We start from the raw sequence: 22,238 nt of genomic DNA on the forward strand, positions 1-22,238 counted from the left end.
GTGCCCGTACCGTGGACAGCAGTGATGTGTGTCTAAGGCCTTGGGGAGATTAAGGCCAGCTGCGAGACTTTGCTAGATTCTCCATTCTTTGAGTTCCCTTTCCCTGTTCGCTCCAGTTTTGAACTAGAGGCCAGGGAACTTGGCTGGTGGCTGTGGGAGCCGAGATTTCCACCCGGCTCTGACCCCTGGCTTCCCTCCGGAAGGGCACTAAGAGAGCTGGCCAGACTCTCCAGCTGGACTGAGAGCCTCTGAGTCTGGCCATGCGGGCCGCTGCCACAGAGTCTTACACTAGCCATGAGTCCTCTGCTCCCGGGAGGGGAGACTTTCAGGAAAGGACCTGAGGCCAGAGCCTGATTCCAGAGAAAGGAAGACATGCCGAGCTTCTGCAAGGGAGGTGCAGGTCCTGCGGACCGCCTGCAAGATGGAGGCCGGCGGGGCAGCTGGCCCCCAAGCTCCTTCTCCGGGGAGCCATGCTGCGGAGGTCTTGGGGAGCTCTGGGTCTGCTCAAGATGGAGAGAGCTGGGGGTGTGGCGAGGCTGTGGGCTGGAAGAGCCTGCCTGCCTTCCTCCCGCCTAATTATTTCCCAGCAGAGGGCCAGCTGGTTCTTTTCTCTTAGCCCTTCCAGAAGAGAACGGTGAACTTGGAGCAGGAGCCCTGCATTGGTAACTCAGACGTGCATGGCAGCTGGGCAGGGAGCGGCAGCTTTTGCACAGCCCGGGGAAGGGAGGTGGGTCCAGAGAGGCCTGGGAACCTGGTGGGCGCTAACCCGCGTCCGATTGGCTTGCTGTGGAGGGAAGAGCGGAAGTCAGCTAACTAGCTGGTAAGTCACGGAGGGCGTTTTAATAATAAAGCACACATGGATATTTTATGGCCTGCAATGAAAAATGCACTTGACAATGGAGGGATGAAATGAGAGTTCAGAAGAATTTCCGCTTTGGAGCGGGCTGCACTGGCAGATTCCGCCCCCCCCCCCGGGGGGGGGGCTCCTGCCCCACGTTCACCTAAGAGCACCTTGAGGGGTGAAGGGGGAGCTGGCCCCGTTTGCCTGCAGCATATCCCTGCCCCCTGAGGCCCCTCAGCCTGTAATCTGCCGAGCAAATTTCTCCACTCCGGTTGCTAAGGACCCAGAGTCACCACCTGTAACAAATAAAGAGTCAGTGACCCTTTGACTCCAATTTGTCGGTCTGAAATCAAAAGGAAGGCAGAGCCCTGAGAGAGGGTGAGAGTCTGGGGTCAGAGGGTAAATATAAGGAAACAACCTGCGGAATTGGGGCTGGGAGGGAGCCGTTCAGCCCTGGCCTGGATTCCCACTTCGGGGCAGGAAGAAAAAAACCTGTCTTTGGAGTCCAGCAGACCTGGGTTCAAATACCAGCTTCACCATTCACCATCTTTCTGAGCTTGAACAAGTCACTGACAACCACAGCTTCCCTCTAGAGTGCTGTGACAGGGTGGATTCGGTCTCTACCAGCTGGTGCTGAGCAAGCGCACCACAGTTTGACGGGAGAAAACTCCTGTGTTTGATGCTCCCGCGCTGTGTGACGGGGCAGTTGTGGGACGGGGCAGTTATTTAGCCCCGTGAACACCCGCGAATGACTCCTGGGGTGCTTGCAAACAGCACAGGGGAGCCCAGATGGGCAGTGCTGGCCAGATTATAAACTTGCGTAATTTCAGTGGCCAGTGGCCACAGACCGGAGTGCAGGCCTTTGGGGTGGGGTCCAACCCTGACCTCCGAGCAGCCCCCATGGGAGGCAGTGGACGTCATGCAAAGAGCATCATGTGGATATGGTCCAGCTGTGTCCTGGGTGACATGTCAGCCACCTGGATGCGGAGGAGGGACCTTTGGAGAGCTGGCGCGGTCTGAGGAGTCTGGGGTGTGAGGTGTTAGAAGGAAGCCTTGTGGTCCAGGAATGTGCCTTGGTTGGTAGAGTACTTGCCTTGCATGCACGAATCCCTGGGTTTGAATACCATATAATACTGAGTATGGCACCACACATCTGTATTCTTAGCACTTGAGTGTGGAAGCAGGAGGATTAGAAGTTCAAGGTCATCCTCAGCTAAATAGTGAGTTCGAAGCCAGCCAGTGAGACCCTGACTAGAAAATTAGGTTAAAAACTTTTTCTTTTTCTTTTTCTTTTTTTTTTTTTTTTGGTAAGGGGCTAGAGAGTTGGTTTAGCAGTTTGGAGCACTTGTTGCTCTTACAGAGGGTCTGGGGTTTGACTCCCAGTAACTAACTATCTGATGGCTCACAACCATACATAACTCCAGTTCCAGGAAATCCGATGCTCTCTTTCTGACCTCTAAGGGCACCAGGCATGAATGTGGAACCCAGACACACAAGCAGGTGATACACTCATACATTTAAATACACACACACACACACACACACACACAAACACACACACATTGGAGGAAATAGAGAAAATCAGCTCAGAAAATGCGGTTTTTTCTGGGAGACCGCCTGGGCATGCTGCTTCCGGTTGTTACTGCGGGGCAGCCGGCAGCCTCAGGCTAGGTTTTTTGCTCTTGTGGGGCAGGTGTGGGCCGGGCTTCCTCTTCTCTCCTGGGGTCTCTATCTCCTTCTCAGCAGGAGCTCTGCCGGCTTCTCTGGGATCTGCAGTGCCTGGGGCTAGATTCCCTCGGAGCATTAGAGACCCAGTTTGTCTCCTGGCTAGCCTGTGGAGGGCGGGGAGGGAGAGGAGAGGAGGCCGGGGACTTCCTTCAGGAAGGTTTGACTCTGCAGGGCTCACTGCACAGGGAGGTTCAAGTACCCCAAGTGCTCCTCCTCCCCAGCCCCCCCATGGCTTCCTCCTCAGTTTGTCCCCAGGCCTTTCTTGCTTTGTCATCCTCAGATATCTGTCCTTGGGTGCTGCTGTGTTAGCCTCCTCCATCCCACCAGCCAGGGATGCCCAGGCTAGCTCACTTTGCAGACAACCCGCCCCCCCCCCATTCCCTCTGGCCCTTCACATGGGAAGAAGCAATTTATCTTCCAATCTAGTATACTGTAGAGGAGAGGTGTAAGTCACAGTAATATACTGCTTGGCAGGTCTCTGTTCTTGAGACTGTTGAGGGCAGCAGTTCCCAACCTTCCTCCCGCTTCGACCTTTTCATCCAGTTCCTCATGCTGTGGTGACCGCCCCCCACAACCATAAAATGGTTTTATATATATATATATTTACGTTGGTATCTTGCTTATATGTTTGTCTGTGTGAGAGTGTCAGATCCCCTGGATTTGTGTTACAGAGCTGTGAGCTGCCATGTGGGTGCTGGGAATTGAACCCGGGTCCTTTGGAAAAGCAGCCATCTCTCCAGCCCCCCAAAACTGTTTTCATTGCCACTTCATAATTGTAATTTTGCGACTGTTGTGAATCTTAATGTAAATATCTGTGTTTTCCAGTGGTCATAGGAAATCCCTGTGAAACCGTCAGTCGATCCCCGAGGGGGCCGCAACCCACAGGTTGAGAACCACTGCTTGAGGACCTCCCTTCTCCCCCACCCCACCCCCCTTTTTTGTTGTTGTTTTGTTTTTTTGAGACAGGGTTTCTCTGTGTAGTTTTGGTGCCTGTCCTGGATCTCACTCTGTAGACCAGGCTGGCCTCGAACTCACAGAGACCCACCTGGCTCTGCCTGGGATTAAAGACGTGCGCCATGCACTGCCCGGTCCCCTTTTCTGTCACAGGGCCTCACTCTGTAGCCCTGGCTGACCTGGAACTCACTGTATAAACCAGGTTGGCCTTCTGGAGCCCTGGGATTAAAGGTGTGTGGTGTGTGCCACCCCACGGAGCCCAGCGGGCGTGAGCTGCTGTGTGGGTTCTGGGAATCTGGGACCTGGGTCCTCTGGAAGAGCAGCCAGTGCTCTGAATGGTTGAAGCATCTCTGCAGCCCCAGGGCTCCGTTTCTTATAAGACAAGATCCAGAACATTGTACCTGACGCTCCAGCACCTTACCATGTCACTTTCCTCCCAACCCCCCCGGCCCCCCCCACTTGCCCCTCTTGGACAGAAGAACCTCCTCTTCCTGCTGCTCCACAGAACACCTCAGGCTCATTTTCCACTTGTGCTCAAAGCCCTACTTGCCTTCTCCCTTGGAGCCGCATCCCCATCAAGCCTTGCTTGAAGACCTAGGGCCAGGGAGGTGGTTCAGCAAGCAAAGGTACCTGGACTCCCTGCACATAGCTGGCAGCCTGCGTTCAGTCCCCAGAACCCGTGAAAGGGAAGACCAAGAGGACCGGCCCTACGACGTTGTCCTGGGACCTCCACACCCACGCTGTGGCGTGTGCACTCCCCCATGTAACACACACACACACACACACACACACACACACACATACACACAGAGTTACATTTTAACTAAAAATTAAAATAAGAAAAAAAATTAAGAACCCAGTTTGGCCCCTTGAGATAGTCAAGTCCCTTCTTGACCTGGTTGTAAAACCAATCCTGGTGAAGAATTAAGAAACCAGATGAGCTGGGGGGGGGGGGGATGCACACCTTTAATCCCAGCACTCAGGAGACAGAGCCAGGCGGATCTCTGTGAGTTCCAGGCCAGCCTGGTCTATAGAGATCTAGGACAGGCACCAAAACAACACAGAGAAACCCTGTCTCGAAAAAAGCAAAAACCAGATGAACTGCAGGCCTCACTTCCAAAAACATGGTTGCTGCTTGTCCTCAGAGAGCTCCAGAATCAGTGTCTAGGAGCTTGAGGTTTTTGAAACTGCAATTTAATTTATTTACTTATTTACATACTTACTCAGGGGTACTTAAACCTAGTCTATACATCTTCTGCAAGTGCTCAGCCCCTGAGCCACGCCCCCAGCCCTGGCCTGAGCCACGCCCCCAGCCCTGGGATCATCCATCCTCATCCTCCTCATCCTCCTCCTCCCTACCCCCTCCTCCCACCTCTTCTTTAATTGAGTTAGATTATCGCGTCCAGGTGCCTGTTTTTGTTTTTATAATGATACGGTTTCTTAGTAAATAGAGAACTTAAAATCCAGCCCCATCTCAGCGCCCCCAATCCACACCCCAAATCTTGGATTGGCCTTTAATCCCGGATGAGGAGAGAGCCTGTCCCTGCAGTGGTCTAGTTTTGGTTTAGTTTGGGGGTTGGGGGTTTTGTTTGGCTGTGGTGGTAGGGAACCTGCTAAGCATCTGAGGTGGCCCTAGTCTACCGATTCTCCTGCCTCCACCATGTCTCGGGTACTGGGATGACAGGCGTGAACTCCCACCACACACCTAGCTGGTTTGGGGTGTGTGTTGGCTGATTGTTTTTTGAGACAGTCTCACTTTGTGGCCCTGGCTGTCCTTGAACTTGCCACAATCCCCTTGCCTCTTGACTCCATTAGTTTGACCCTTGGTACCATCTCCTTGGCATGACTGCCAAGGGGAGCTCATTCCATTCCCCACCACCGAGGACCGAGACCAAGAGTAACAGCCAGGAGCACAGGCCTTGTTGCCTACAAAGGCCCCTTTAAAGGCTTACCTCAGGCTAGGGAGATGGCGTAGGTGAAAGCCTGAAGAATCCACAGGGAATGGAAACAACCAGCTCCCAAGAGGTGTCCTCTGACCCTGACAAGAGTGCCATGAACACACACACGCACGCACGCACACATGCACACACGCATGCACGCACGCACGCAGGCACGCATGCATGCACGCACATGCACGCACACACCCCACACTTGCGCGCGCGCACCCCAATCACAGTAATTAATTAGAAGCTTCACCACTTGGATTCCCTGTGAAACCCTGTGCTTCCCTTCTCACTAATGTATACTAGGCCTGGGAGCCTGGGTCCCCAAAGACTCTTACTTAAGTTAATATATGAATGCAGGGCCGTTTGAAAACGTGTGCAAACCGTTTCAGAAAACATACGAAGAAAACTGAAGTCTGGGGGTGTGGCTCAGTGGGTAGAGTGCCTGCCATGCGTGCACCAGCACTGGGTTTGAGTCTCAGCCCTGCATAAACATGCCTGTGTAATGGCAGCACCTGGGATATGGAGGATCGGAAGTTCAAGGTCATCCTTAGCTAGAATTCAAAGCTAGCCTTGGTCGTAGGAGACCCTGACTCAAAATAATAATAATAATAATAATAATAATAATAATAATAATAATAAAAACTAAAAAGAAAAGAACTATAATTGAGGGAGGGGTTTGATGCAGGTCTCGGGGATGCAGGTATTACTGGGGGAGCCGGAGTGGTCCACGGACTGGGAAGCGAGCCGGCTTCCGAGTAGGCATTGGCGTGCTTCGCTGGCAGCTTTGCGACGGTGAGAGCCAAGATAGCTCCGGCAACAGGAAACAGGAAGCCAGCTGCGGGGCTAGGAGGGGCTTAGGAAGGGAGCTGGCACCTGGGCCAGGGCCTGTGGGGTTGCCCAGTGCCCATGCAGGGGAGGAGACCAGCATGGGAAATCAGGCCTGTGCGTGTATCCCCGGGGGTGAAAGAAAAGGCCGTTTCCCCGTCCACCAGCCCCTGAAGACATTGCAGTGTGACAAGTAGGGCTGTGTAAGGCTGGTTCCTGCCTGGTCACAAGCCCAGACCGTTCTGCAAAGGTCTTTGTTCTTTGTGGGTGGTTCCAGCCGGGGCATCAGAGGGACAGTTTCTGCCTCGGCCCACCAGACCCTGGGGTTGGGGTGAGAGGGTGGCGGCGACCTGTCCTGCAAGGGTCTACACCACCGTGTGCTAGCTGCATGCATATCAGTGGGGATTTATACCCACCAACTTCCTCCAGGGTTATTTTTGCTTGGAGGGAGCATTCTGAGGTCACTCTTGCTAAGAATAACCCAGCAAGGGCGGGAGGAGGAGTGGGTGGGAGCTGGCGCTGAGCTCAGCGGAGCCAGGCTGGGCTCCTTACTCCTTAGCAGCCTCCTGCACAGCCAGGAGGCAGTGGGTTCCAGAGGGCAGCAATGCAGGGCGGAAGGGCAGAGGCTAGGGGAAGCCAGGGAGCTTCGGGGCCGACTCTCAGCAGGCTGGGCAGTTTTACTCAGCTCCGAGGGCTTCGGAGTGTTGATTCTTCTCCAACAGAATACCCTCCTTGTCTCCGGACCAGAACTGCTCTTTGCTAGCTCTTTAACCCCAGCAAGCAGGAGGAAGATAGAGCTGTGATAGGGGATGCTGAGCTCCAGGCATTTAACCCTTCCCTGAAGATTTGTCCTCCTGAGCACTCACGTAAACTCTGAGGGAGTCCACTGCGGAGGGGCCTGGTCAGTTGTAGGGACCTCGAGGGTCATGGAAGCCAGGGAAAACTTGCTGGGACATGTGGGCCTTGCCTGGCCCTTCAAGGGGGGAAGGGACCAGCCAAGGGGAAAGTGGCAGGCTCTGCTGAGGCCTTGCGAGCAGGTGTGTTGTGCAGAGACTAAGAGGCAGGTCCTGAGCCTACCAGCCTGTCTGTGGACTAGGGTTTCATTAAAAACGGGTCTTACCTGGGCTGGAAAGGTAGTGTGCAGGTAGCCTAAGGGGTTTTATTCTTTTTTATTTTTGAGTGAGAGTGTCCTGAAATTCACTGTGTAGACCAGGCTAGCCTCAAACTCACAGAGTTCCACCTGCCTCTGCCTCCCAAGTATAGGGATTATAAAGGCGTGCGCCACCACACCCAGCTTCTTTTATTTTTGAGACAGGGTCATATTGTGTATCCCAGACTTGTCTCCAACTGGCAATCCTCCTGCCTCAGCCTCCAAAGTGCTGGGTTTATAGGCATGCACAATCATCACCTGGTGTTTTCACTCTGTGTCCTTTGAGACATGGGGAGAGAGGGAGCATGGGGCAAGAAGCAAGAGCCTGGTGAGAGTGGAAAAAAACAGTGCTGGCCCCTGATCAGATGAAGGGGCAAAAGGAGATGCCACAGGCCCCACAGTGGTACAGGGGGAAAATGTCAGGAGATGCCACAGACCCCACAGTGGTACGGGGGACAGTGTCAGGAGATGCCACAGGCCCCACAATGGTACAGGGGGACAGTGTCAGGAGATGCCACAGACCCCACAGTGGTATGGGGGACAGTGTCAGGAGATGCCACAGACCCCACAGTGGTACAGCAGGACAGTGTCGGGAGATGTCACAGGCCCCACAGTGGTACGGGGGACAGTGTCAGGAGATGCCACAGACCCCACAGTGGTACAGGGGGACAGTGTCAGGAGATGCCACAGGCCCCACAGTGGTACAGGGGGACAGTGTCAGGAGATGCCACAGGCCCCACAGTGGTACGGGGGACAGTGTCAGGAGATGCCACAGACCCCACAGTGGTACAGCGGGACAGTGTCAGGAGATGCCACAGGCCCCACAGTGGTACAGGGGACAGTGTCAGGAGATGCCACAGACCCCACAGTGGTACGGGGGACAGTGTCAGGAGATGCCACAGACCCCACAGTGGTACAGGGGGACAGTGTCAGGAGATGCCACAGACCCCACAGTGGTACAGGGGGACAGTGTCAGGAGATGCCACAGACCCCACAGTGGTACAGCGGGAAAATGTCAGGAGATGCCACAGACCCCACAATGGTACAGGGGGACAGTGTCAGGAGATGCCACAGGCCCCACAGTGGTACAGGGGGACAGTGTCAGGAGATGCCACAGGTTCCCACAATGGCACAACAGGGACAATATCAGGGCCGTTGTCGGAGACCAAGGCTTCTGAAACAGAGTCAGTAGAGATTGCTGTCAATAGCTGGTCATAGCATTGGAGGTGTAGTTCAGTGGTGAGCACTTGTCAAGCATGCTGGGTTCCACACCAACATTGGGGGACATTAAAAAAATGGTGGGAGGCTATCCGGTATTATTGGGGGGACTTTCCAGTGAATTTAAAAGAATAACAAAAACCCACCTGCCTTCGTGCCCCGTCTTGACTCCTCCCCGGAATCACACGTTTTAGGACCACTTCCGATAAGCATCTCACGTGCATCGGTCTCAGTTGCTGGGCCCTCCCCGAGGTCCAGTCACACCAGCCTCTCTCCCACCATGCCGCAATGGCCAGCGCATGGATCCCAGGGGAGCCGAGGACCTGAGTCTCCTTTCCTCCACCTCACCCGTGGTGTTGTGTGCATGTGATGCTTCACATTGACCGCCAACTTGACGAGATCGAGACTCACCCAAGAGACAGACCTCTGGGTACGTCTGTGGGGAGAGGCGCTAGTTCGGGTTCACTGAATGTAGGAGGTGCCATTCCACGGGCTGAGATCCTGACCTCGGTGAAAAGGAGAAAGCCAGCTGAGCAGCAGGGTTCATTGCTGCTTCCTGAACTGTGGGGCAGTGTGAGCAGCTGCCCGCCCCTCCCACTGCTATGATGGACGGCATCCTGGAACAAAACTTTCCTTTCTTAAGTCGGCTCTGTCGGGTTTTGTTTTGTTTTTTTAATTTTTATTTTTTAGTAAGAAAAGCAACAGATGGCAGCTCTTTCCACCCCAGGAAAGACATCAGCAAGCTGGGACGCCTGGGAAGGGCAGCGAGTGACCAGGGGGAGGTGACAGCACTAAGCTGGTTATGGCTTCCCAGAGAGTGACAGAGACTCTGTGAGCTGGGGTATGATGGAGGCTCTGGAGTCATGCTAGGTGCAGTAGGATGAACACAGCGCTAAGATTGAGGGGGGACCCGAGACGCCACTTCCTAGGGTGGCAGTGCCTTTCCCAGCTCACCACCTGTGGGCTAGCAGAGGGGGGAGAGTCGATGCTGTGATTTCTCAGTGTTATTGACTTTAGGTGTATGGGTGTTTTACCTGTGTGTGTGTCTGCATCACGTGCGTTCCTGGTGCCTTCAGATACCAGGAGAGAGCATCAGATCCCCCCCGGACTAGAGTTAAGATGGTTGTGAACCACCATGTGAGTCTGGGAATTGAACTGGTTCCTGTGGAAGAACAGCTAACGTTCTTTACTGCTGAGCCGTCTTTCAATCCCTCAGAAGTGGCTCTAAGGGGACTTCCTTTCTTATGTGACTGTCCTATATACAATGCTTCCTTCAAAGAACCTTCCAGTTCCCCTGGAGCCTTTTCAAAAATTTGCCCATAGCCAAGCGGCGGTGGCGCACGCCTTTAATCGCAGCACTTGGGAGGCAGAGGCAGGAGGATCTCTGTGAGTTTGAGGTCTGGCCTACAGAGTGAGTTCCAAGACAGCCATGACTGTTACACAGAGAAACCCTGTCTTGGGGCGAGGGGAGAAAAAAGCTTTGGGGTGTGTGTGTGTGTTTTGCCTGCATATATGTCTGTGTACCACATGTGTGCCTAGTGCTCAGAGGTACCAGAAAAGGGCACTGGATACCCTGGGACTGGAGTTATAGATGGTTGTGAGCCCCACCATATGGGAACTGAACCCGGGTCCTTTGCGAGAGGAGCAAGTGCTCGTAACCACTTCGCCACGTCTCCAGCCCCACCCCAAACCCTTTGCAGCTGTCCTTCAAAGAGCCCAGCTAGGCCCCCATGCAGGTGGACAGGTATCCCTGCTGGACTGGTATGTCACCGGATTGGCTATCACTGGACATGCCTGTCCTCAGACCCCGTTGGCATGGCTTGGGATAGCCTAGTAGTTACTTCTTGGCTGAGTCCACACAAGGAACGGCCTCGGGGGAAGCAGCAGAGCCGGGCAGAAGTCATGAGGAGAACCTGGAAGGCCTTGAGGTGGGCAATAGCCAGGCCTGGGCCGGGGATTCTAGAATAACCCTCCTTGTTCACCGTCCTGCCGGCCCTGTCCACACCGATGACGCTTTTAGCTAGTCTACTGGGTAGGAGACAGTCGGAGGAGACCTGGTTCTAAAGCCATGGCATGTGGCTGTTCCAGGAAGGCCGAGCAAGGGGACCTGGGGAGCCTCTTATGGAAGAGCATGGGGTGTGGCCTCCCTGGCCCTCCTGCTACCATAGGCTTCTTAGGAGCTGCAAACAGTAGGGGGCTGTCAGGGAAAGGGCTGGGGGGAGGCAGTCATGGCCCAGGGCCAGCCCTTCCCCGGGCAGCTGCCCTCCTACTCAGACATCCAACTGATTCCTAAAACTAGAGTCAACCTGGGAAAACCCAGGCTAGGCCTGCACTGTCGGGACGAGTTAGGAAAGGGGCCGAGCTGACACACTTCTGTTCCCATCACCCCTTGCATCCGAGGGATCCAGCCACCGCTGAGGTAGTTAGTTGGCCAGCGACTGCTCTGCCTTGCTGGGGTGAACCCGTGTCTGTGCGGACGTACGTAACTGTCAAGAGCCCATGACGGACCAGGGTTCCTAGATGGCCCGGCACTGCCAAGGCCTTGAAGGCCTTCAAGGCACAACAGCAGGCACTAAGAATGCAAAGGGGTCTTGGTGGCTCCCAGTGGAAGGGGCTAGGGAGGAAACGGAAGGGAGCTAGCTGCCTTGCCTCTCCCTCCCCCTCCCCACCCCGGTGAACACCGTGGGCACTTGGGCTCCATTTCTCCCATGTCTTCGCCCACTCCTCCTGTAAACCTGGTTGGGGGCTTTTAACTAGAAACATAGTTATAACAAAGAATTTTAATAAACTGTGTCCCCCATGGGGATTGTGACGTGTCACTTTCTGTTTGAGAGCCACGGCCCTCACCTGGGGCAGGGCCCGTCAGAGTGACGCTGTAGCGGAGTTCACTAGAGAGGAAGGGTGGGTGACAGGGGACTCCAGACGGGTTGGAGTCTGGCCAGGCCCCTGCGGAAGGCTCCTCGGTTGACCCCTGGTTCCTCCTTGAGCGGGCAGCTGCCCTTCTTTTCACTGTAAAGCTATTTTCCTGTACGGGAGACTCCGCCAGGAAGGTGGCTGTCCTTCAGAAGCCCCTCGTGTCCTTGAGGCAACCCGGGAGCTTTGCTGAGGAGTACGAGGATGTGTGCGAGCCGGGGCCAGCCTGGGAGCCGTCTTCCTCAGACAAGCTCGGACTCCACCTACTGCCCCAGGATCCTCGGGATGATTAAGTTTATTGGTTTTATAAGTGAATGGAGGCCAGGTCCTTTGCTGGGTGCTGGGGAGCTGGGGTTAGAGAGAAAGGAAAAGATCACTGAGGCACAGTCCAGAAGGGAGGCATACAATAAACAAGCCATTAGGCCCAGCATGGGGAATACTCAAATGAGAGAGTGGGATCTCTGTAAACAGTGTGGCCTGCCATGGGACGGAGGAGGGAAGGGCACAGTGGACTCCACCAGTCCTCAGGGCGAGGCTGGGCCCAGCAGCTGTCCACATCTGCCATCTACATGCGGAGGACTGTGGAGCTGTGCATAGGCTGAGGGTTCCGAAGATCACAGATCACGGCCTATCCCAAGACCTCCCGGGGCATCCGCGGTGTCCCTTAGATGAACAGTGATTATTGGGCGGAGGGAGTTACTGTTTCGGGGTACAGAGCTGTGTGGGATGATGGTGATGGTCACAGAACATGAACATAGTTGATGTATACTTGAAAATGGTTAAAATGGCAAAGTTTGTATATACTTTATCATAGATTTGGGGGGATTGTTTTATTTATTTTTGAGACAGGGTCTCCCTGTATAGCCCAGACCAGCCTTGAAGGTGTATCAATCCTCTTGTGTCCATTTCCCAAGTGCTGGGATTACAAGGTATGGATCACCACAGCCCCAGCTACCACAGAGTTTTTGTTGTTGTTATGTATTTTTTTTTAAATGTATCCCTTAAGACCAGACGTGGTTGATGGTGAGGTATGCAGCCGCATCCTTGACCTGTATCCACCAGCTGCCAGCATGTGACATGTGACACTAAAATGAACTCCAGCCACATTGCCAAATGTCCTGAGGGGACCAGTAGTGTTTCCCTAGCCAGAAACCACTGGTGAACTCTGCTCAGAATGTGTTGCCCCAAGCAGAGGCCGAGGGGGGTGCTGGGTGGCGAGGAAGCAGGGGAAAGTTGTCTTGAGACAGGGATAGATAGGGTCTTGTCAGGCAGGGGGACAAAGGCCAGCAAACTCTGAGAACTTGTAGAGGTGAGTGCCTCAGTGGACCCCACCGGTCCCCAGGATGAGGTTGGGCCCAGCAGCTGTCCACATCTGCCATCTATGTGACGAGGGCTTTGGGAGCTGGGCCTAGGCTGTGGGCGGGGCTTACAGACCCAGAATGGGGCATGCTGGGTGGAGGAGACGGGCCATGGCAAAGGGACCCAGTTTGACTGAAATCTGGGGTCTCAGTGTCACCATTTCCAGAGTGCTCCCTCCCCAGTTCTGCAGGGAAGGAGAAGGGGGACTCCATGCTGCTGTTGCCGCTCTGGGCAGTGCCTCCCGAGGTGGCCAGCAGTGACCAGTGGAATGTCCGTCTCAGGGGCCGCGCTGTCTTCTTCTGCGGCACTGTCGAACGAAAGCAAACAGAAACAGCTGGTGTGACATTTGCATCTGACGTGGCAGCCCAGGGGCCAGAGCTCCCTCTGGGCTCACAAGGAGCTGTGCCTTTGCCCTTTTAACCTGGTCTTTGCCATTCATGAAGCGATTGGGAGTATTTATGGAGCGCTGTTGGGGTCCTGCTCCGTGTCCAACTGGCTCAAACCAAGTCCCCGGGGGTGGGGGTGGGGGCTGATAGGAACAGAGGAAGGAAGGAAGCTCAGGCCAGATAAGCAGGTCTGGCTCTTAAAAATGCCCCTTTTCGTGAGCCCCTAGCTCCCCCCAGAAACTGGACACCTACTTCAGTTCATTGACCTGATTCCTTCCTCTGGGTAGTTCCTGTAGGTGGATTTCCCTGCCCAGTTACCCAGGTCCCAAGAGCCCAGGGTTCTGGTGGGTAAGGAGAAGCAGGGGTTTGCTACGATGTGTAGGAGTCATGCGTTCACTTGAATCCAGGTCGGTGGCTGAGTGATCACCCATCAGAACCGGAAAAGGAAAAGAAGTGATCTGGGGACATAGCTCAGTGGGTAGTGCTGGCCTAGCGTGCCCGAAGCCCTGGGGTCCCCCCCCCCAGCGTTGCATAAACTAAGCACGCTTGTCACCTCAGCACTCAATAGGGTGGGTGGCGGGGGAGGTAAGGATCAGGAGTTCAAAACTAGCCTGGACTAAGTGAAACCAATCTCAAGAACAAAACAAAACAAAACCAAGATAGGAGCCAAAGAGTCGAACCATTAGAGGGTAGAGTGGTTAGGAAGAGAGCTTTGGGGGCGGGAATGGGGCTGGAGATATGGCTCCTTGGCGGCATTTGCCTAATACATGCAAGGAAGACTCTGGGCTTAATCCCGGCGGGGTGGAGGGGTGTGGACCGAGAGGAAGAAGTAGACCCTCAGCCACTGAGCTGATCCTAGGCTTACAGCTGTGTGGTAGGTTCCCACTTCTGGGTATATCTGATACTACTCCCGAAGAGGGTCCTTAGGGCAGGGCTGGTGGAGAAGTACCAATGTGGGGTGATTGAAAGATTGTGTGGCCAGGCAGAGAACCCCCTTGGGCTAGGCTGGGTCCCAGAGCTGGCACTCCTGGCTTCCTAGGCCATGGAGCTGGCAGCAACCGGAAGTGAGTCCTTGGGGGAGGAGGCCACGTGGTTCCCCAGGCAGGAAGTAAGCCTCTGTGGGATGATCTCACACAGCTCCGTAGGGCAGCAAGGAGCTCAAAGAGAGAGAGCAACCCTGAGAGACTGGCTCTATTCAAGTGTGCCCCGTGCCCACCTCCCTGTAGCGCGCGTTGGCCTTGTGGTACCCGGCACCACTGGTTCCTAGAAAGTGTCTACGGGGGCAGCGAGGCATGGCCTTCTCTCATGCATGACTCCGCCTCGCAGGGGGACAGACTGACACAAGGTGCAGTCTCAGCCCTGGGGTGGGTCAGACACGTGGCATGGGGGCTTAAGTCAGTGGGTGGTCATCTGTTGGCTGGCTCCCCTTTCCTTCCTATAGCTGCCCAGCAGCTGAGCGGCCTGGCAAGGCCAGTGGAGGCCTTCTCCTTCCCACCAAGGCACTTCCTCTTCCGGAACTCCCAGCTGCTGAGGCCTGCAGTAATGAAGCTCCTCACCACTTTCTCTTTCCCAGATGAAGAGCCCGCAGCAGAGCCTGGGAGACCAGGGGAAAAGGCAGCCACGGGGCCAGCTGCCGGGCTCCTCAGAGGGGTGGCCTAGTCAGGGGACACTGGGTTTGCTGTTCTTTCCCAAGGCTTTGGTCGCTGTTATCACCTCAGGTTTCTCACCAGGTGGCTCACCGTTCCCATCCTAGACCCAAAAGGGAGGCTGTGAGGCACAGTTCCCATCCTAGGGAGGCTGTGAGGTTAGGGGCCAGCAGTTGGTGCCTCTCGGGCTATGTGCGGGTGCTGTAGCCTTTTGGAATTTTGGAGTTTGGCGTTTCTCTCTATACTGAGCCCAGCCAATCCTCTGGGGACTGCCCTGCAGAGAGGCTTGGCTATGGAGAACTGGAAGTAACTCACTGTAGCTCACTACAGCAGGAAACGGATCAGCCCCAGTACCGACGACGGCTGGCGTGAGTCACAGAGCATCCGCCAAGCAGGAGGCAGAGCCATATGCACGGTTGTGGAGAGATGCCACTGTACTTATCAGGGGAGAAGGGAGCTGTGGAACATTACGGGGCAGCATGATAAAACACGGTCTCGGATCTCGTTATGTGTGGGACTCTGTGGATAAATGCGTAACTTACATGTGACTGCGAAAAGTCTAAAAAGGAAGTCCAGCCCTTTGGCACATGCCTGTAATCCCAGCACTTGGCATGCGAAAGCAAGAAGATCAGGAGTTCAAGGCCAGCCTCAGATACATAGTTTGTTTGAAGCCAGCCTAGCCTACATGAAACCTTGTTATAGTTCATTCTTAAAATTATTTTATGTATATGAGTGCTTTTGCTGGCCTGTGTGTTTGATCACCATGTACATGCCTGGTGCTTGTGGATGCCAGAAGAGAGACTAGACCCCCTGGGACTGGAGTTACGGTTGTAAGCCACCATGTGGTTGTTAGCAATAGAACCTAGGTCCTCTGCAAGAACCGTTAGCCGCTGAGCCATCTCTCCAGCCTGTGAATGAAACAGAAAACCTAAAAAGGCCGAGCAGGCTCCCATACACTAAACCTGGTACTCAGGAAGTGAAGGCACATGGATCTCTGAGTTCCAGGTCATCCAGAGCTCCATGGTTTTCTCTGTTTTCTGGAGGGTGGGGATGAGGACTGAAAAGGACATCTGCCAAGCTGCTAATAATGATTCTCAGGGAGGAAGTAACTTGGGGTGTTAATATCGGAGTTCTAACTTTTTGCTTGTTTTTTTGTTTTTCAAGACTGTGAAGCTCTGGCTATCCTGGAACTCGATTTGTAGACCAGGCTGGCTTCGAACTCACAGAGATCCACCTGCCTCTGCCTCCCAAGTGCTGGGACTAAAGGCGTGCACCACCATGCCTGGCTGGGGTTTTAACCTTAAAACTATTTTCTTTAAAATTTTTTGTTTACATTTATTTATTTGGTTTGTGCGTGCGTGCGTGCGTGCGTGCGTGCGTGCGATATGGGGAGAGGGACAGAGGAAGAGAGAAACTGACTGACTTGTGTGGAGGTCAGAGGACAACTTGCAGGAGTTGGTTCTCCCCTTCCATCTTGTGGGTCCTGGACATCAAACTCGGGCCGTTAGGCTTGGCAGCAATCGAGTTATCTGCTGAGCCATCTTGCCAGCTCAGGTTTTCTCTTTTGACATTTTGGTTTGTGCAATTCAAATTTTTATGGGGCTGGGATTTTGGATTAGCGGGTAGAGCACTTGTCTAGAAGTACAAGGCCCTGGGTTCACTTTCCAACACCACGTAAACTGGGTGTGTTGGCACATGCCTAGAACCCTCCATTCCTCAGAGGGAGGCAGGAAGATCGGAGTTCAAGGTGATCCTTACCTACATAGCAAGTTTGAGGCCAGCCTGGGATAAACGTCTTTCTTTCTCTCTCTCTCTCTCTCTCTCTCTCTCTCTCTCTCTCTCTCTCTTTCTCTCTCTCACACACACAACTGTGTGATGTATGTCTGATTTTTTATTTCTAATTAAATTTATAAATTTATTTTTGTTTTGTTGAGAGACTCTCATTATGTTGTCCGGGCTGACCTAGCACTCAAGAAATCTGCTTGCATTCGGGCAGTGGTGGCGCACGCCTTTAATCCCAGCACTTGGGAGGCAGAGGCAGGCGGATCTCTGTGAGTTCTTTTGAGGCCAGCCTTGTCTACAGAGCGAGATCCAGGAAAAACGCAAAACTACACAGAGAAACCCTGTCTCAAAAAACAAACAAATCTGCTTGCCTCTGTCTCTGTGCCACCATGCCTGACCCATTACTTTTATAATAGAAAAAAAAAAAATCCAGGCAAGGTGACGCATGCCTGTCAAGTGCACCACACAGGAGGCAAAGACAGCATGGTCAGGCGTGCAGGGTCAGCCTTACCTCTATAATGAGTTCAAGGCCAGCCTGGACCACGTGAAGCCAAGAACAGCAAAGCCTCGGGTGAAGTATTCATTGATCAGCTGTAATCACCTTACCTGACAGGAGAGGAGGGGAGCCTTCTTTTGGTTTGATTGCTTTGGGTTTTTGAGACTGAGTCTCCTGTACCGAGGTTGGCCTCAAACTCACTCTGTAGCTAAGGGTGACCTCGAACTCCTGATCCTTTTGTCTCTACCTCCCAGATGCTGGGCTTCCTGGCATGGCCACCATGCTTGGCTCAGGTCTCACCTGGGGCTTGCTGAGCCGATTCTACCCCTGCTCTGCACATCCTGGCCCTGAGCAGTTTCTAACTGTAGGGTTGCTGAGCACACCTTAGCCTGAGAAGGTAGCAGTGTCTGCCTGAGACAGGGACCCTGAGCCAAGCACCTCCAGTCTGCCAAGATCTCCTGACCTCTTGCCTCCTGATGAGCAAGAACAGAGAGCGCGCGCGCGCGCGCGCGCGCACACACACACACACACACACACACACACACACACACACACACACACACACCCTACCCTTGTACAGGGACATGTGAGGACAGCCCGAGTGAGTGAATCTTGATTTGATTTCCACCAATTGGAGCCTCAGCAGGTTCTGACCTCAGGCCCCAGGGGATGAAGCAGTCTGCTGCCTTTCCAGGCAGACCTATGCCCAAGGCAGGTGCAGCTCAGGCTGGAGACGGCTTAGGGCCTTGGTGAGCCTGGGTCTGAGACCCTAGGGGGGCCTGATTTGGGGACAGAGCACTGTGAGGCTAGCTCAGGTCCAGAGAATGCTTCTTAGTGGGGACTTCTTTGACACCCCTGCCCCTCCCCCCACCGTGAGGGCAGAGGAGGAAGTCTCTGAGAACTGAAGCCAGGCCAGCCTCGGGGCCTCTGAAGTTGATCTAGTGACGTTCATTGGAATTTTCCAAGGATGGGTCCAGTTTCAATGATGGAGCATGAGGAAAATTTTTGTTTTGTTTTTGTTTTTTGTTATATATATATTTTTTAATTTTTATTTTATGTACATTGGTGTTTTGGCTGCATATATGTGTGTGTGAGGATGTTAGATCCCCTGGAACTGGAGTTACAGACAGTAGTGAGCTGCCATGTGGGTGCTGGGAATTGAACCCTGGTCCTTTAGAAGAAAAGTCTGCTTTTAACCGCTGAGCCATCTCTCCAGCCCTCTTGTTATATTTTTATTTATTATGGTCATCTATGTAGGGAACACACACACACACACACACACACACACACACACAGTGTGTGTGTGGACGTCAGAGGACAACTTTGCCGAATGGGTTCTCTCCACTATGGGAATTGAACTCAGGTAACCAGGCTTGCATAGCAAACATCTTTATCTACGGAGCCACCTTGCCAGCTTTTAGTCTTAAGGCAGAGAGAGTCTCATGTAGCCCTGGCTGCTCTCAAACCCAGGATGTAGCTGAGGATGGTCCCCCAGCCATCCCCTGCTGAGTGCTGGGATTACAGGCGCACACCGCTCTGTCTGCTTTACACAGTGCTGGGTATCGAACCCAGGGCTTCATGCATGCTAGACAAGCGCTCTATCCGCTGGGCTACATCCCGAGCTGCAGGATTGTTGGTTTAGAAGTGGGAAGCCAGAGGAGTCTGAGTGAGTTGGGCTGCAGTGTGGTATCCCTGGGGTGGTGGGACCAGGCCCGCCTGCTTGATTTCCACGGTTCCCTGGAGCCTCTGATGGTGCCAGCCAACCTGTGACTCCATCTCCTGGTGTGGAGACTCGCGTAACCGCCCGGCACTCACGCCTGTCATTAGAAAGTGAGGACCTAACCCTTACATTTATTTGTCTGTTTTCACCTGTCCAGGTGGAAACCAGTGACACCCCCAAGGACCCCGCAGTGACCAGCAAGTCTCAGCCCATGGCCCAGGACTCTGGCTCCTCAGATCTGTTACCCAATGGAGACTTGGAAAAGCGGAGTGAACCCCAGCCTGAGGAGGGGAGCCCGGCCGCAGGGCAGAAGGGTGGGGCCCCAGCTGAAGGAGAGGGAACGGAGACCCCGCCGGAATCCTCCCGAGCCGTGGAGAATGGCTGCTGTACCACCAAGGAAGGCCGCGGAGCCTCTGCGGAAGAGGGTGAGTCCCAGCCTGAGGGAAACCTCTTCCGGGCCCTCTGAGCCCCTGAGAGTCACAGGCTCGGGTCTGTGGCGGGTTCCAGGACGATGGGCAAAGGTGGAAGCTGACCACCTGCTTGCCAAGGCAGTGGTCTAGAAGCTACGGGATGAATACAGCCTGTGTCCATGTTCACTTGGCCCACCCAGTGTGCTAAACAGTTAAACATTAGTTGCCAGTCTTTTTTTTTTTTAAAAAAAAAAAATCAAGAAATTCCACATGAAAATCTGGAGTTTTGGCTCTTCGTGGGGAGAAGAAAAGCTGGCTTTTGCACCAGGCAACGGTGGGTTTGCATAATGTCAAGGGATGCTAAGCTGGGGTAATAAGTGCCCCCCCTCTTCTTTCTATGCTGGTTGTGTGCCTCAGTTTCCCTCCACTGCCAGCTGGCCTGCTGGCTTCCTCTTACCCATGACCTGCCTAGGCTCATGAGGACCACCCCAGGCCATGCTGCCCTGTCCCGGTGCAGAGAGCCAGCCTGGCACACGGTGGTTTGGATGACTCCGTGGTAAACTGCCACCATGTCAGTTGTGACAGCGGGCGCCGAGGAGGGGAGGGCCGAAGGAGGCCGCCTGCGCGCTGCCCTGCTCGGACCTCTCCATCTGGGGGACTCGGTGGCCCGGGCCCTGGAATTTTGGAAAGTTGCCCACTTTTCTCTTTCAGGTTAAGCCAGAGATTTCAGGGCCAGGCAAGCTGTAAACAAGTGAGTAATGAGGACAGCTAGCATTTGTCCCGGGCTTCACAGTTTACACAGCACCTCCTCCTCCATTATCACATTGATACCCAGGGGCCCTGCCAGGTTGTTTTGCATATGTACATTTTAATTTCAGAAAGTCTCCCCTTCCAAGTGTGTATGATGGCATGAGCAAATTGATTAATTGGCATAACTTATTTTGCATGACTCCAAACCTAATATTTATGCAGAAGAGGGAATATTTCCAGAAAAAAAAAAGAGGTTTCCAAACTTATTTTGGAATTTCTTCCACTCGTTATTCAGCAAATATTTGCGATGCTCCGCCATGTGCAAAGCACGCTCTACGTTTCGTTCTGTTTACTCTTCCAAATGGTCTTGTTCAAGAGGTGTTACAAGCCCATCCTAAGTCCAGGAAGAAAGTACAGCTTAGAAGGTGACCCTTGTTCATGCCTCCAAACCTGGCCTCTGGCCTTTGGTGCTTATTTTTTTTTTTATTCTTTCAAAGGGTCTCACTATGTAACACTGGCTGGCCTAGAAATCACTATGTAGACCAGGCTGGCCTCCAACTCAGATATTGCCTCCCTCTGCTTCCTGAGTGCTGGCCTTAAAGGTGTAGGCTATCATTGTCTGGCCCCAACCTTGAACTTGATCCTGCTTCCTGTACCTCCTGAGTTCTGGGATCACACAACCGTGTGCCCCATGCCTATTTTAATTAACTACTTGTGTGTGTGTGTGTGTGTGTGTGTGTGTGTGTGTGTGTGTGTGACACTTGAGCGTGCCATAGCATACATATGGAGGTCAGAGGACACCTTGATTCTGTTCTCTCCTTCCAGCATGTAAATCCCTGGGCTGGAGTTCAAACTCACATTGTTAGATTTGGCCACAGGCTCCTTTATCTGATGAGCAATCTTGGCTGCCCATGCCTGTTTCTATGTAGTTCTGGGGATTGGGCCCAGGGCACTGGACTTCACACATGCTGGCCAAGCCTTGTACCAACTGAACTAACCCTCCAACTGGTCAAGTTCTGCTACTGAGCTTCTGCTCTGCTCTGGTGCCCTGTGCTGTGTGGCTCTCAGAGGAGTGTTGGGAGAGCTGGAGAGGAGAGAGAGAGGAGGAGAGTGCCCCCTCCCCCCTCCCCCGCCCCCTGCACCCCCTGCAGTTCACAATGGCAGATATGCAGGAGAGCTCAGCCAGCTCACTACCCTTCCTAGCCAGACAGTGTGCTCCTGTGACTCACCTCCGGAGTGCTGGATCACACCAAGGCAGGTGCCCAGAGCCAGGGCCAAGGCAGGCCCTCCTGCTAGGCAGGATAGAGCCAGAGTTCCAAGGCTGCTTGCTCTTTGACCTTGAGGGTTTGTTTAAGGCTTTCCCTGCCTGTATTCTGGTTCTTAGGCACACACTCAGCCAACAAGTGTTCACTAAACATGTGTGGTGTGTGCCAGGTCCTGTGCCTGCCTGTGGAGACCATCCTGAACAGAAACCTGGCTCTTGTCCTCAAGGACCTCGCAGTTGGTAGAGACTCTGCCCTTTCAAATGTGTTATTAGAACTGGACATGTAGCCCTGGCCTTAACTCCCAGCACTGCATTAACTGGTACAGTGTCCAAATCTCAGGATTTGGGAAAAGCACGGAAAGTCAGGAGTTCAAGGTCATTCTCTGCCCATCAATTTTTAGGCCAGCCTCCTCTCTCAAAAGCAAAACAAATTAATAACAAAATCAAATGCGCGGTTGTGTACAGAGGACCGTGCTCCTGGGGTAAGGGAATACAGGGCCGTGAGGAGCTAGGACCTCAGGACCTAAACTGGCCCCGGTTATTCTGTCTTAATGGAGGGATGTACTGGAGCCTGTCACGTGAGGGCTGTGGGGAGGAGAGAGTGAGAACAGACTGATTCCAAGGTGAGAGAATGAGGCAAGGAGGAAGGATGTGGGCAGGGAGTGGGCGGCAGGTGGCCAAACCAGGCTTTCCTAGCTGCCTTCTCGGGACCGACCTGACAGGCTGTGATTGGAAAAGATGACTTTCCATGTAGATTCCCCAACAGTTCAAAGGGGCTGGGAAGTGGGGTGGGAAGTCAGGGGGCTGCTGCAGGTGTGGGGAGGGAGCAGTCTGCCCTGAGAAGCAAAAT

At 53.7% G+C, this 22,238-nt stretch overlaps 1 protein-coding gene across 4 annotated transcripts in view; it reads left to right on the forward strand.

The window, feature by feature from the left end:
* Positions 1 to 22,238, forward strand: part of Dnmt3a (DNA methyltransferase 3 alpha) — a 111,821-nt gene that overhangs the window by 44,681 nt on the left and 44,902 nt on the right. For all 4 annotated transcript variants that reach the window (XM_028875156.2, XM_028875160.2, XM_028875144.2 and 1 more), the window contains exon 4: positions 19,122 to 19,389. In XM_028875156.2, coding sequence (XP_028730989.1) covers positions 19,122 to 19,389 — 268 coding nt within the window. The remainder of the gene's footprint in view (positions 1 to 19,121; positions 19,390 to 22,238) is intronic.

This window comes from Peromyscus leucopus, chromosome 22 (assembly GCF_004664715.2).
Source record: "Peromyscus leucopus breed LL Stock chromosome 22, UCI_PerLeu_2.1, whole genome shotgun sequence".
NCBI classification, from domain to species: Eukaryota; Metazoa; Chordata; class Mammalia; order Rodentia; family Cricetidae; genus Peromyscus; species Peromyscus leucopus.